The sequence below is a fragment of the Dipodomys spectabilis genome, unplaced genomic scaffold (genome assembly GCF_019054845.1).
Source record: "Dipodomys spectabilis isolate Male_0828 unplaced genomic scaffold, ASM1905484v1 ptg000069l, whole genome shotgun sequence".
Classification (NCBI taxonomy): domain Eukaryota; kingdom Metazoa; phylum Chordata; class Mammalia; order Rodentia; family Heteromyidae; genus Dipodomys; species Dipodomys spectabilis.
The window spans coordinates 26,794,940-26,810,018 of NW_024870746.1; the positions used below are offsets into that span (position 1 = coordinate 26,794,940).

The window sequence follows — 15,079 nt, forward strand, 5'->3', positions numbered from 1 at the left end:
GAGCAATTAGAAGAGTATCTGTACAAACTAACCTCAGACTACTTTAGACCACTTGGTCCTTGTGTGTGGGCCTGAGTGGAAATAACAGAGTTCCATGACTGATGAGTATGGTCTGGCTTTTTGGTTCCAGGCTATTTGCTGGGAAGACACCAGCCTCCTTTGTGTGCTCCAGATCAGTATTTTAGGTCATTTCTGTCCTCTAGCTCCCCCAAGATAGGGCCTTACTCCAGGCTATTGTTCATTTCCTTGAACTCATGATCTTTCTAACTCTGCTTCCCAAATGCTGGAATTACAGGCAATCTGCTACCATGTCTGGCTTTAGGCCATTTCCTAATCAGTAATACTGACAGCTGTCTAATAGCAGAGTACAGATGGTATAACTCAGAGGGTCTCAAATATAGAGGAATCCCCATGCAATGAAGAAACATGGCTATTCATTCATTTAGAACTGTTTGTAATTCTACCAAACTGCTCTAAGTGGGAGAGAATACTTCTGTATGGTAAATGAGGTGGGTTTGGAAAAATCAGAGGATAGAGAAATTTAGTGGTGTTGGGGTAATGTTCTATCAGAAGAATTAACCAGTTATTATTTCTATTTTTTGCTGCTCTAAATCAACTTGGAAGATTTAAAGCATTTGAGATATGAGCAGGTATTGCTTGAAATTCTATGTGAATGTTATCAATCTTAGCTTTGGGATGATGAGTAGGAAATATAGAGTCAGAGTTTTCTGCATTTCTATTTCCTTCTGGAATTATAAAGAATAACAGAGTAGAGGATCTGGCTAAAACTATGATTCTCTCAGGTCTTATAAAGCCTTTTCCAGTAAATAACCTATCTTTTTAGGCTGCTGGAACAAAAGTCTTTCCTAAAGGGCTCCAACTACATATCAGAGATCCTTGCTCATGAAAGGAGACTTAGGGATCAGCCTTATGGTGTTCTAGAGCTTTTGCCTCATATATCCAGAAAAAAAAAAGAAAAAAGGCTAAGCAAGTGGTAAGTGATTGTGGCCCTGTGCATTGTAGGATTTAAATACTCTAAAATCAGATCCAGGAAGTTCTATGTTCCTACAGCTCTCTCTCTCCCCCTTCCATAGCAAAGGGACCCTATTGGACAGAATGCTGGATTTTAGCAAACGGCTGAGAACAGCAAATGTCCATTAAAGTGGCCAGCAGAATTGACTTTCAATGGCTATTGAAGGTCATGGTGAGAGGAAAGAGTAAAGTCATGAACCTTGAAGTATGTCTGGTGGCATGTGCTTATTCTAGTGGGAAAGTGCTGAGTACACCAGGATACTGCAGGGGAAATAGAAGGGGACAGGAAATCAATATGTGAATAATTTTTTTGCTCTGTTGCAGAATAAGTCAGTCTATGCTCCTTCCTGTAAGAGGAGGGTAGAAAAGATATTAGAGAAGAGCTACTAGCTGTACCCAGGCTCTCCTGAGCTTAGTGGAGCATCTGCAGAGCTAGAGAAAATACCTGGCCTTTTCATGGAGCCTCTCAAGACAGAAGGTTAGAAAACCTTAAAAGTTCAACTTGGCTTTACTTCTAGCCTGTCAGATCTCCCCACTAACCAAACACAGCATTTTAGAAAGCTTATGTGATAGCCATAGTAGATGCATATGAGCTAAGAGAGCCTCAGCAATGTCTGTTCACTCCCGCCTTACAGCGCACATCCACTCTTCTTGATAATGTTCAGCTTGTTGTGAAATTTAGAGGGGGCAGGCCTATTTTCAAGTATCCAGTGTCAGAGGGCATTCAGAAAATAGGCACACAGAAAGAGAAAATATCTTCATACCTTCATCTCTTCCTCCATTTCTGACATTTTTCGCTCCAAGGCTCGCCTTTCCTGTTTAGAAACAACGAACCTGTTGAGTTTGCAATAGATTTAGAAGTCGTCGCAATCCTACCATGTGATTAGCATGGTTCTATCTAATGATCAGGAAAGACTTCCCCAGGTACCTCTACTGCCCTATGTCTCCCCCAGTGGGATGGAGTCACCCCATTGATCAAAATCACAGTATTCTAAGTCTCCTATTAAAAAGATAAAAGAGGGGCTGGGAAGGTGGCTCAGGGATAGTGCTTGCCCCCCATCCATGAGTCCCTGGGTTTGATTCCTCAGTACCACATAAGTAGAAAAAGCCGGAAGTGGTGCTGTGGCTCAAGTGGTAGAGCACTCATCTTGAGCTGAATTGCTGAGGGACAGCGCCCAGGCCCAGAGTTGAAGCCCCACAAATGACCAAAAAAAAAAAAAAAAGAAAAGAAAAATGGACTGGGTGCTGGCTCAAACCTATAATGCTAGCTACTCAGGAGGCTGAGATATGAGAATTGGGTTCAAAGTCAACCTGTGCAAGAAAGTCTGTGAGATTCATCTCTAACAGCAAAAGAGCTGGAAGCAGAGATGTAGCTCAAGTGGTAGAGCACCATCTTTGAGTAAAAATGCCAAGTGAGAGCTCAAGCCCTGATTAGAAAAAAAAAAAAAAAAGATAAAAAGATACAAGGAGAAGCAGCAGCTTGCTAATAGGCAAACAGACCAGGGCACAGTACTGAGTTGTTCTTGCAAGTTAAAGAATTCAGATGACTGCAACTGACTAAGACTATTGATCATTTTCTTCAGTAGTATCTCCTTAAATTCTTAGGGATCTGCTTCTCTCATGATAGGGAATGATGGTGGTAGAGAAGTAGACATCACTATTTACAAAGAAAAACCACCTGTCTCCCAACTTCTGCCTTCCCCATCATTCTCTCAGCAACTAATTTGTAATTTAGTCTGAACCCAAGGAAGCATCTTTAATCAGATAAGATACCAAGGAGGAAAGGTTACAGGCCAAGGAAATGGAATGTAAAATTTAGCTAACTTTCCAAATTAACAGATAATAACAGGAGAAATGGAAACATATTATATCCCTGAGGTCAAATAACAGCTAGGGTTCACCAATAGATTTAATCAAGTTTTCCAAACCAAGATGTCAAATCCAAGAAAAATATGCTGAGTGTACTGGGAGGTCAGAAATTGAACCAGAAGTCTCTTCCCCTCCCCGCTTTACTCAGAGTGACTGAAAGACTGATGGCTTATGTCTCAAGTCGTGAGACTTAAGTCAATGCCAGAAGGTCCTGATGAAAGCTTCCCTTTTGTTCAAGATCAAAGGAAGGGCAAAGAGCGCTTGGACCTGCGTGTATGGACCAAAGTATATTATGGCTCTGTGCATGTGTGCAGTTCTGCATATGGGCAGAATAATTTATGGGATGAGCTCCCAAGGACCTTTCCCACCCGAAGACTGGAAAATGTACAAAGAACTGAGTATCTGAGGAAGCCAAGAGGACTAGTGATCAAATTACTGTCCAGAGTCAGACAAAAAGAATTTATCACCAAGCTGGGAATGCAGTGTGGCAGAACTCCCGCCTTCTTAAGATGAACTTTTTCCATTGGCACAAACAATAAAGTTAGAGAAGGTCAGAAAGAAGAGATGAAGTAGGGGGAAAACAGACATACACATACCCGTTTCTCCATCTCCAGCATTGAGGATCGGTCAGAGGTCTTCTCTTGTTTCTGCTGTGCAAGTGGAAAGAAAACATTTGTTACTTAGGCTGTTTCAGAGCCAGTGGAAAGCTCTGCCTTGTTCAGCTTTACCATCAAACATCCAGATAAGGATAGCAGGACTTTCAGTTTAGCAGTCAAATAGAATCTGACAGATTGCCAAGCGCTATTATTACCTCTCTAGGGTTTGGGGAGAGCAAAATAGTGGTTCCTGAAATTTAGAACACTCACATGCCTAGACATTACGCATAATGCACACACAGACCTCACACACACACACACACACACACACACACACACACGCACACACACGCACACACACACACACTGTTTCATATTTACTAGTTTCTTATACTGCACCTTCCCTTTCCCTCTTCTTTTCTATGAGTCCTACCACATCCGAGAAAAAAAGAGGCTCTGAACTTGAATGTGTAAGCGCCATAGCACTTTTGTTGTTGTTGTTGTTGTTGTTGTTGGTCATGGGGCTTGAACTCTGGGCCTGGGCGCTGTCCCTCAGCTCTTCAGCTCAAGGCTAGTGCTCTACCACTTGAGCTACTTCTGGCTTTTTCTGTTTATGTGGTGCTGAATCGAACTCAGGGCCTCATGCATAGGAGGCAAGCACTCTACCACTGAACCACCTTCCCAGCCCCATCCATAGCACTCTTTTACATAAGCTTTCCTTCCTATTCTTCTGTTCGGGCATCCTGCTTTGAACACAGCAGTTCTGCTTCTATCTAGTTTATAATCTAGACTTTTAGTTATGTGGATACAACATTTAGGATATATATTTTAGATACCTTCTGATTTTAAAATAATTAGCATCCATTAGCTGTACAAGAAAGGTTTACTGTAAAAATTTGACACATGTATGCAATGTTTCCTGGTCATCTTTGACTTTCCATTTAAAATTTTCTGAGGGGCTAACAAGAGTTGGCTATTACAACTAAGAAGTAGACTAACATCAGGTAATGATCTTGCTTTAAATAGAAGAATGGAAAGGAATCCTTAAGTTCCTTTTGGTTATAGCATTATAGAAGTGAGTAGATTTTCTTACACTCAATAGACATATAGTAAGTAAAAGGTGATTGTTTTTGTTTTGCCTCACACAATGCCTACACTTCATTTAATAAACTAGCCTTCTTGCAGATTCCTCTCCTTTCTTCTCTTCCCCTCTTCTTCCCACTTTCCCTTCCCTTCTTTCCTTTTTCCTCTTTACTTTCCCTTCCTCCCTCTCTTCCCTCTTTCCCTTTATTTGTTCTTAATAGCCAAAACTAGCAATAAAACTTGATCCTGTGCTTTCACTTTCTGTTCTGAAGGTCATGGCTATCTGCCTTTATAGTAAGTCTACTGTGAAGCAGATGGAAAAGGAAAGATCATGAGATCCTATATGCTCCAAAGTCTCACTTTACTAAGTTTGAGAAGCTGTAAAAGCTGTGAAGATTTCACCATTTTCAAAGTTCAGTATATAAAGAACTAGTTTTGTTTTGTTTTTTTTTTGGTTTTTTGCTTGCTTTGTTTCAAATTTTAGTCCACTTAAGAGTATGGATGTGGGCCAGGAAGGTGGCTCAGTGGTAGAGCGCTTCCCTCACATGCATGAGGTCCTAGGTTGGATTCCTCAGCACCACATAAGCAGAAAAAGCCAGAAGTAGTGCTGTGCCTCAAGTGGTAGAGTGCTAGCCTTGAGCTGAAGAGCTGAGGGACAGAGCCCAAACCCAGAGTTCAAGCCCCATGACCGACAAAAAAAAAAAAAGAGTTTGGATGTATCTTTTATGTAAAAACACTGAGTGTGTCCATGTGATAACTTCCTCCAAACAAACATGTGACACTTACAGGCCCTCCCTCCACTGTACTATCAAACAAGTCCATTTTTGGTAAATTGAGAGTCTGATTAGCTACCATTTCTTCTGAATTTCAATAATTTGTGTTTGGCAAAACTAACTATATTCTGATACACCCAACAAGCAGTTGGCTCAGAGTAGATGCTGTTCCCCAGTGGTTGGGAAAGGCTGATTTGTTTCTAAGGTCTTTGGAGCATCTGCAGCTTGCTGCAGATAACACAGGCTGGAGGAAAGGTCAAGAGCTGCCAGGAGCTTCTGCTGGGGAGATGGGTAGCCAGTGGATTTGGGTCCTTCTTGTGACTCCTCACAGGGGCTACTTAGCTTTCTGTAATAACAATTACAGCCCCATACTTATCTGTGAGAACCAGCATAAGGTCTTTTTTAACTGTTAGATAAATGGCATTATTCAGAATGAAAATCAGCCCGCTATCTTCTAATGCTCTCTTGAGAAGACATTTGCCTGCTTGGTAATACTGAGGAAATACTGAGGGGAAAAAAGACTTTAAAGACTTTATTTAGCCCAACTCCCTGCCTTATGGCAGGGTTGTAATTGTGTTGTATTTTCCCCTTCCTTTGCTTGCTCCACAAAATCTCTTTAAGTACAGCTGTTATCTATCTTTTACAGCTCAGATACTCCAGTATCCCATGTTTCACTACTACCTTTTGGCAGAAGAGGAGACCCTGGCCAAACTGACTGGCTGCTCTTAGGATACACCATCCATTATGAGCCTAGCTAAGCCTTTCTCTGGAAAGTGTGAGCGTTTTGGCTGACTTGCTGGGACACATGTGGTTCTGTAGCCCTGTCTTCTAGGTGCTGATGTCCCCTCACTTATCCTAAGCCAGAAGGGCTACACAAGATATTCAGAGGGTAGTCTACCACCCCTTCCCTCATCAGATCCCATGTACCTGGAACTCTACAACTCTACGTTTTAGTCTTTGCTTTTGAATTATATCATGTTACCACATGAAGCAGCCACCTCTGTTTTTCATTTTGCACTCTCCTTGTAAAGAGTCATTTTACCTCAGTTCAGCTTTTGAAATTCTTAGTCTCTAGGCATTCCAGGAGGGCAATAACTCAATAGATTTCCTGTTAACTCTCCAATAACCTCAGATAGCACTGTTCCAGCTTTCAGCTGCAGGGCCTGTTTCACTCGTGATGAGGTCATTACCTCTAGCACACTCTCAAGCACCACCTAATGAAATCAGGCCTTGCCATGAAAGGAAGTGGTTTATCTGATCTTCCTGCCATTGGTTCCTAGAAGAGTGGGACCTAGGGGGTCTATTTTGTTCCAGGATGGAATCATTGCTTTGGAATCTAGTTCTGGGATCTAGGACTACCTCTGTCCCTGATGTGACCCAAGCAAACCACTTATTTGTCTTGGCCCTATCAGCTACCTCTCTGTACTAGTTATAGAGTCTTGTTACACCTTTCTAAGAGGTGGTACGCAGAGAAACTGAATGGAAAAACATGAATAAGTCAAGAGAAACTGTCTAGGGCTGACCTTGGAGTGCTGGATTATATTTTCTACTAAGAAATGAATAGATAATAATATTAGCATTCAGCCTATCAGGAGTTGTTCACTAAACTCTCAGCTTTCAATTTTAAGTTAAACATTGGTTGAACTCTAACATTAAATTAGACTCAGAGGCTTTTTATCTCACTGTCATTGCAGAAGCAATTTTGATCTATCTCCTCTTTTTTATTTTGTGGTTGAAGATTTTGAAGATTTTGTGACTACTTTATTCCTTTTGGTAGTGTGGGGCTCAGGAGCTCTTAGTGGGGCAGGTCTACTTCTTCTTTACCACCACAGGCTTCTGGCTGCACAGGATGGCACTAGCTCTGCTGATGGCAGTCATGTGCAGATGGGGGCAGATCTTGTGCCTGATGCTGCCTGTGCATTCTTGTTGGTCTGCACGTAGGATGCATTTGGCTTCTGCTGACCGGATCTCTGCTTCATGACTACCACAACACCTTTGTTGCAGGCAGCAGGTTCCATGCCCACAGTCTTACAGTGGATCAGCCCCTTGTACCGGAAGAAATTGCCGGCCTTCAGGTTATTGGGCTCTGTGCTATAAGTTTGTTTGTTCCTCTTGATGAGGAAACTGGAGCGATTCCTTATGACTATCCATTGCAGAAGTGCAGATACGTTGGAGATGGAAAGAGCCTATCTCACATCTTGTCCCTTAGATTCCTAATCCACTTTGCCTCCTTATATCAGCCTCTGTCTCCCAGCTTTGTTCCCCTACCACTCACCTGGGCCATCTTCTCAAGCTTGGATTTTATATCTGACAGCTCTAGCTGGGCCTCCTGAAGTTTTGTTTTCAGTTTTTGGTTTTCAGTGAGGGCATTCTCATAGAGCTGTAAGAGGAAAGCAGAATCAGGTCACTGGAACTCCCAGCTGCAGCTGTACGAATGCCTGGGCTCTATACCCAAGTCACCTCTGGGAGTGAGTGGAAAAGATGAAGGAAATCTAGAGAGGGAATAGGGCACATTCTTGCTGGCTTCTATAAGGCATGATCCCAGGAGCTGAACACAAATAAGATGTTTAGTAATGTTAATCTCTGAGAGAAAAATCCAGTCACTCACTTTCTCTTGTGGGGCATTTACATTGCTTAAAAGTGTGGCTTCATTGTAATTATAACCCCTCTGTACAGTATGTTCACAAAAAATAAAAAAAAATAAAATAGGAAAAAAAAGTGTGGCTTCATGTACAAAACGTAATTACCTTTTAAAAAAACCGATCTATATGTACATACTGACTTTCATCAAATTCTGCTTAAGAATATCAACAAAGAAAAATGTCCTTAACCAAAAATGTTTTCTCCTGGTATCTCAAGCACAGGGGACGTTTTCAAGGTCTAGCTAGGAAGCAACAAAGGAAATAAACTATAAAATGATTTAAATCTTCTCCAAGCTCAGATAGATGATTTTTTTAAAACTAACATCAAAGGTATTTAGTCAATATTCCTAGAGCCTTATTAAAAGTACATGCTTATTAAAAATAGCAGTCTACCCAATGAATTTCAGGGATCTACACAGGCTAAACTATCTGACAATTCTTAATTCCTTAGTTTTTCCTATACCTCTAAATATCAAGACATAATCCTACTGCAATAAAAAGAAAACAATATCCAAATGAGTCTTTTTTGAATGGGTATAGAGGTGAAGCAAACCAAGAACTCTGCCAGGAGTAGGTTGTTATTGAAGTGTCTTTTTTTTCCTTTCAAAACCATGCTGATTTTTTTTTTTACAGTGGAGGAAAAGTGAAAGGTTTATCTGCTGTGATAACCCATGGTCAGGAAACCGAAAAAGACCCTACTCTTTTATAATCCCTGTTGCTGTCCTCTTCCACCCGACTGGTCAGGCTGGCCAGTCGGGCCTCTCGGGCTTCCCGACGAGCTCTTGCTGAGGCCCGGTCAGCATAAGAATCGCTGGTTGTGGGGTTACTACCTCCCGATTCCAATCTGTGGGAGACATTAAAGATAAAAATTGATTTTTAGATGTATATGGGTGTAGGGTACTTTCTGCTTTTCTAAGAAGTGTTTGAGAGTCCTGGCAAGAAGCAATGAAGAGCATTCCTTCTTTGAATCTCCCAGCCCGCATTCCTGGATCTCAAGGCTAAGCTGTACAAGTATGGAGTTTTGGGGAGGAAGGCCATCATTTGCCAAGAATGGAGCTTTCCTGAAAAATTGGTGGTTTGGACCCATGTGCTGACTTAAATCTTAAGAGCTTTTCAAATTAGTTTGGAGTTGAACAGCTTCCCTAATGAGTATGTTTTTAAAAGCAAAAGTTTCTTGGATCTCAGTGGCTCTTGGAAAATGATTATAACAAACTGTCAATGAATCAGAAACATGAGCGTTGAGACTGAGCTGGAGGCTGAATGGGGGAGGCATGCCGATCTACTTTCAATCGGTGTACTATTGGTGACTAGAGTCCCTAACAGTCCAAGGGTGTCATTCCAGTGCTAACACGGCTCATTTTTATCCTCTATTTCATATCAAGACTTGTGTCCTTAAATAGGACTTCTACATTAGCAACAGAGCTCTTAGAGTTGATGCGAGTTTTATTTCTACTATTGCTAAGTGTATTAGGGAAGAGTCTCTCAGCTGATTATCTGTTTAAAATATAAGACTATCATTTTCCCACTGGTCCTTAATACTGGCTTGTATTTTCCTGGATTTTGCTCTGCTAACCAGAATGTAGAGCATATTTAAAGTGCTATGTACAAACCAGTCCTGAAGAACAATCTATCTCCAAACTTGGCTGGTTTGTAGCATTACAGCTGCAGCATTTGAATCTGATGTTTCTGTGGTAGCTATGGACAAGGTTGGGGTGATGAAGCAAGCATGAGGAGAGCCATGAAGATGAGGGCAGACAGGAGAAGAAAGGTAACTAGTGATTATGGACACCAATGTCCCCTTTGATAGAGATGTGAAGTCCTTCCTTCCTACCTGCCTACATTCCCTATCTCCCTCCCTCACTTCTCACTTCCTTTTTTCTTGTTAATAGAAATTTCTATATTGATTTTTTTCAAGTTTGTATAACATTATGTAGCACCAAAGTGTTTATCCCTATAATCTCTCATTCAAGAAATAGTCAGGGCAAGGAATGTGGCTTAGTGGTAGAGTGCTTGCCTAGCATGCATGAGAGATCCTGGGTTCCATTCTTTAGTACCACATAAACAAAAATAAATAAATAAAATTATTAAAAAGTTCATTACTAAGAGTTTAGTTCAGAGTAGGGGGCATAGTTCAAGTGGTAAAGCACTTGTTTAGCAAGTCCAATACACTATGTTTAACATTTTACTACTACCAAAAAATAGCTTGGCTCATATACTTGCAAAATGTCCAGCATTATGTTACAATATATACTTCCATAAATAAAATCAGGTAATACCTATGCTGTCTTATCCCCTTCTTCCTCATACTTAACGTTATGATTATAAGCACCTAAATGTATAAATAAAAATAAATTTGGCTCATTAAAAAAATAATAGAGCTGGATGTTGGTGGTTCACACCTGTAATCCTAGCTATTTAGGTGGCTGAGAGATCTGAGGACTGAGGTTTGAAGCCAGCCTGGGCACACAAATCTGAGAAGTGTGTGGCTCAAGTGGTAGAGCACCAGCCTTGAATGAAAAAAGAAGCAACAGTGAGAGGCCCTGAGTTCAAAACCCAGTACCAGCATTAAAAAAAAATGACAGCACAGTCCATTCTTGGTTGTTAATTACCTTTCAACTGACAAACACATATTTTTTTCAAAATTCTCTGCTACCAGGACTATTACAATGAGCAGTATTGCCTATAAATCTTGGTATTGTCCAACTTTTTATTAGAACAAATCTTAGAAATATAACTGTTTAATGAAGTGATAAATATATTTTAAGTGCTGATAGTATATGAAGGTATATAGATAGGTATTGCCTTCCAGGGAGGGTTAATCCTTTTCAATAACAAATAAATTAGTTTCATCATTACTAATTTTAATGTTTTAAATATCTCTGGTTATTCATAGTTTTTGAATTGCTTGTTCAATCCTTTGGCAAGCTGATGATCATTTTTTGCTATGTTGGAGGACTCTTCTACACAGTTGAACTTTTACAACTTTTACAACAGGGTTATAAGTATTCTTTCCATATCACATTTTGGATCTGTCTCTAGTGCTTTTACTAGAAGAAAATTTAAATTTTATGTAATTAAGTGTGACAATTTTTACCTTTATGGTACAATGCTTGGAAAGGCCTTTCCTATACAAAGATTATAAAATAATATTCCCTACTATTTTTGTGGGAATTTGTTTTTCTTTTAATCAAGTTGCAATCCATTTGGAATGTTCCTTTTTGGGGGATGGTCATAGCCTGAAGTAAGGTGATACCTCCCAAACAACTGTCTATTATCACTTTATTTTGTCGGTCATGGGGCTTGAACTCTGGGCCTGAGCACTGTCCCTCAGCTCTTCAGCTCAAGGCGAGCGCTCTACCACTTGAGCTGCGGCGCCACTTCCGGTTTTCTGGAAATAAGAGTCTCATGGACTTTCCTGCCCCGGCTGGCTTTGAATTGTGATCCTCAGATCTCAGCCTCCTGAGTAGCTAGGATTATAGGCGTGAGCCACCAGCACCCGGCTAAGTTATCACTTTTGAGAAATTGTTCCCCCACTGAGATGAAATTTCATTTTATACATATGACTTTATGGGGGGTTATGGTATGTTTCTATCACTCTATTTTAAACTGTATCTCATTGCTGCTTTAATCACTGCAATTTTATAGCATATTTGAAGTTTGTAGAAGTCTCTTTTCACAAATGGCATCAAGCTGGATGCCAGTGGCTCACACCTGTAACCATAACACTCTGGAGGCTGAGATCTGGAAGACTGAGGGTCAAAGCCAGCTTAGCAGAAAAATGTGAAACTCCGTTTCCAAAAAACCTGGCAAAAAGCCAGGATGGGGATGTGACTCAAGTAGTAGAGCACCAGCAGTTAAGTAAGCCAATGAAGAGTGTGAGGGTCCTGAGTTTAAGCGCTGGTAACAATAAAACTACCCACCAATACTGTTACATGTCACCTTAGGTACATGGTATATTGTTGGGTCCCCTAATGAGAGCATTTAGCCACAATCTCAATGCAGGTTTGCACTCTGCAGTGGAGTCTTCCTGAACCACTGATTAAGGTGTCTCTTCTATGTGTTGATTTTAGTATTCATATTTCTAAACAACATCCATTATGTTCTTTGGAAAGAATCTGTCTTCTCCAGTAGTTTTGTCAGGTAACTGTTGGTTATGGATGGGTCATATTCATGTTGTTTCCCTAGTGGTAAGCACAGTGCCATGTTCTGGTGCATTAGGAAAATTAATCTACTGGACATATATAAGATAAATTGGAAAGAGGAGAACCTGGGGACAGGAAGGTGAGTTGGAAGCAGATCCATTACTTTAGGCAAGTAATAAAAGTCTAAATTATGTGGAGGCTGTGGAAATGAAAATGAAGAAAAGTATGTGAGGAACATTACCAAACAATTATATAAAGCTAAATTCAATTAGACATATGCTCACTCACAAGTTAACATAAGCATGCACACAAAACAGGGAAAGTTCTTACCTAGAAAGTCTTTCATGCTAGAGAAAGGAGACAAAAACAAAAAAGAAAAGAAAACAGCATTAGTAAGGGACTGATTTTTGTTTCCAGTCTTAATTGCACTTTTCAAATCAGATGTCTCACTTCACAGCTGGAGATGGAGATACAATTTAAGGAAAGCAATTCAAATGACTGCACAGAAGGCTACTTAGCTCTAACTTATACTTATTTGCATTCTATGACTGGCCAGATTCAAGGCTTTGGGGCCACACTCTTTAAAATACGTGTCAGTAAAAAGCAAAATGATAAAAACTCTACCCTTACATCATCAGCAAACCAACCTTGTGTTCCAAGAGTGAATATCATTGACTTTCTATGTGACATCAAGCTTTTGTAAATCACAATATTTATCCTAATAATTTCCTTCAGTTTTCAATTCCTTCAAGCCTTTTCTGATTAAATAGTGTCATTTATGAATATTAAAACTCAGGACATTTCCTGTCTTACTCCTGTATCTATAGTAAAGGTAGAAGAGTGAGGAGTTAGGGGATGGAGTAGGGCAAGTATCATCCTAGTCCCTAGGATGATGGTAAGAAAAGAAAAAGGAAGTGTTCTGAAGTCTCAGAAGGAGTTTCACAGATGCAAATTATAAGCTGGTCACTGTAAATAAAGCAACAAAAGTGGTTATGTGTTTGTGCACTTTCCATTTATTTATTTGTGATCTTTAATCTCCTATCACTATTTTTTAAAAAGGACTGAAAAATAAGCATTCAACTGATATGTATGTATTTCTTTTTCCGAGGTGTTAATGGGGAACAACATGTTCAAGGACAGATAAAAGAAGAGAGAAACAAGCAGTCTGGTAATACCACCCTGGACAATTGAACTTAGGGGTTACTTGTGGTACTTCTGGATTAAAATATTAACCAATCCTTGGAAACCATTAGCTTGTCAGCCAACACAGCATGACAGCCTCACAGCTGTCTGTGTATGACAGAACCTATCAGGTGGCTTTTCCCCATGGAATTCCTCATTAAATTAGAAGTTATACTCATCAGAATGATCTCTACACTTTTTTTTTCTTTTAAAATGAACACATCCTAACTTAATCGTGGAGATTCTCTTTCAGTAGGTCTGGGATGAAGTCTTCCTGTATGTAATTCTTATGGATAGCCCTGGTTAAGCACCACTGGATTAAACATGCTTTTAAACATGGAGACACATGTATTGAGATAAGAAGTGATTGAAAAAGTATGCGGTATATCCCTCATATGCTCATATACTTAGGAGTTCTTCAAGGATCCTGAAATAGAAATCTAGAATTCAGCACAATTCTAGGACTTTTCATGTCCCACATTTATACATTTACATCTGATCCCCCAGTAGTTATATGCATATCTCACACTATGAATGACTGTCTTCAACAATTTAAAGTTGTTGTTTTTTTCTACTTGAACCTTTTGTCTGTTTTGGTTGCTGTTTCAGTCCTAGGGCTTCAACTCAGGGTCTGGGCACTGTCCCTGAGCGTTTTTTCCTCAAAGCTAGCAAGGCTCTATCACTTGATTCACAGATCCACTTCTGGTTTATCAGTGGTTTAATTGGAGCTAAGAATCTCTTGAGTTTTTCTACCTTGGAGGGCTTCAAACCAAGAATCTCAAATCTCAGCCTCCTGAGTAGCTAGGATTATATAGGTGTGAGCCACCAGCACCTGGCTGAAGTATTTTTTTTAATGACTCAATAATTACTTTATATATAAACAATGTTCCAAGAGTATCTATAAAACTCAGAAGCTAGGCTGTTGGTTGGTTATGTTTACTCACTTAGCTTTGGGATCAGATTATCCTTAGAGCATCTATGTGAGTTAAAATTCATAGACTAAGAAAAAACAGTAATTTATGAGAAGCCAAATAATTGAACTCCATACTGGCAAATGTCATGAGGCTACTGTACTTAAAGTGCCCATTGTGTGCAGTTTTGTAGGGAGGTGCAGAAGAAAAGGTCAACTAGCTGCATGACAAGCCAAGAAGGCATCATGAATGTGGTTAATGGGCTGGTTTGTAGTACCACATGGAGAACATGGAGTTAGGTGTAGCTCCCAGTAAGAGGCTTCCAGAAAGAAATGAGTTCCAACAAGATGATGTTGAGAAATACACACACACACACACACACACAGACTCACACACACATGTGCACATGTGTATACAAACATACTGTTATGAAGAGTTCTCCAAAATATCCTTAACTAATGTAAGTCTACTATCATACTCTTACTATCTTACTGCCCACCGGACCAGAAACATGGTACTCAATAAACTGACCTGATCTGAATTGTTTCCATTTCTGAGTGTGATGGCTTTGGCTGGCTCTGAGTTCTAACTTTCAGTCTGGCATTTCTGGCCACAAGATCTTGTCCTTGTCAAGTTACTACCTACTCTAATTTAAGACTTAACAGTGTTAATGATGAGGCCATAAACTCAAACTGTCAGTCTCTTCCTCTTCTCTCCATTTTCAGTTGTAAGCATATTATGCTGGTGTTGATAAATTAGTACCTTTGATCCATGAAACTGAGTTTACATGCTATCAAATGAAACAATTTAGGAAACTATGAATTTTTTTCTCATTGCTTCTGAGCAGAA

General features: G+C 40.0%; 1 protein-coding gene and 1 pseudogene across 5 annotated transcripts in view; both read right to left on the reverse strand.

The window, feature by feature from the left end:
* The window catches only part of Ppp1r12b (protein phosphatase 1 regulatory subunit 12B), a 204,202-nt gene that overhangs the window by 13,711 nt on the left and 175,412 nt on the right, over positions 1 to 15,079 (reverse strand). For 4 of the 5 annotated variants that reach the window (XM_042681368.1, XM_042681366.1, XM_042681369.1 and 1 more), the window contains 5 exons: positions 12,468 to 12,484; positions 8,695 to 8,839; positions 7,629 to 7,733; positions 3,498 to 3,551; positions 1,797 to 1,847 (listed from right to left, as the gene is read on the reverse strand). In XM_042681368.1, coding sequence (XP_042537302.1) covers positions 1,797 to 1,847; positions 3,498 to 3,551; positions 7,629 to 7,733; positions 8,695 to 8,839; positions 12,468 to 12,484 — 372 coding nt within the window. The remainder of the gene's footprint in view (positions 1 to 1,796; positions 1,848 to 3,497; positions 3,552 to 7,628; positions 7,734 to 8,694; positions 8,840 to 12,467; positions 12,485 to 15,079) is intronic. The other variant, XM_042681367.1, reaches the window with a different exon arrangement.
* On the reverse strand, positions 7,115 to 7,533 carry LOC122109164 (annotated as a pseudogene).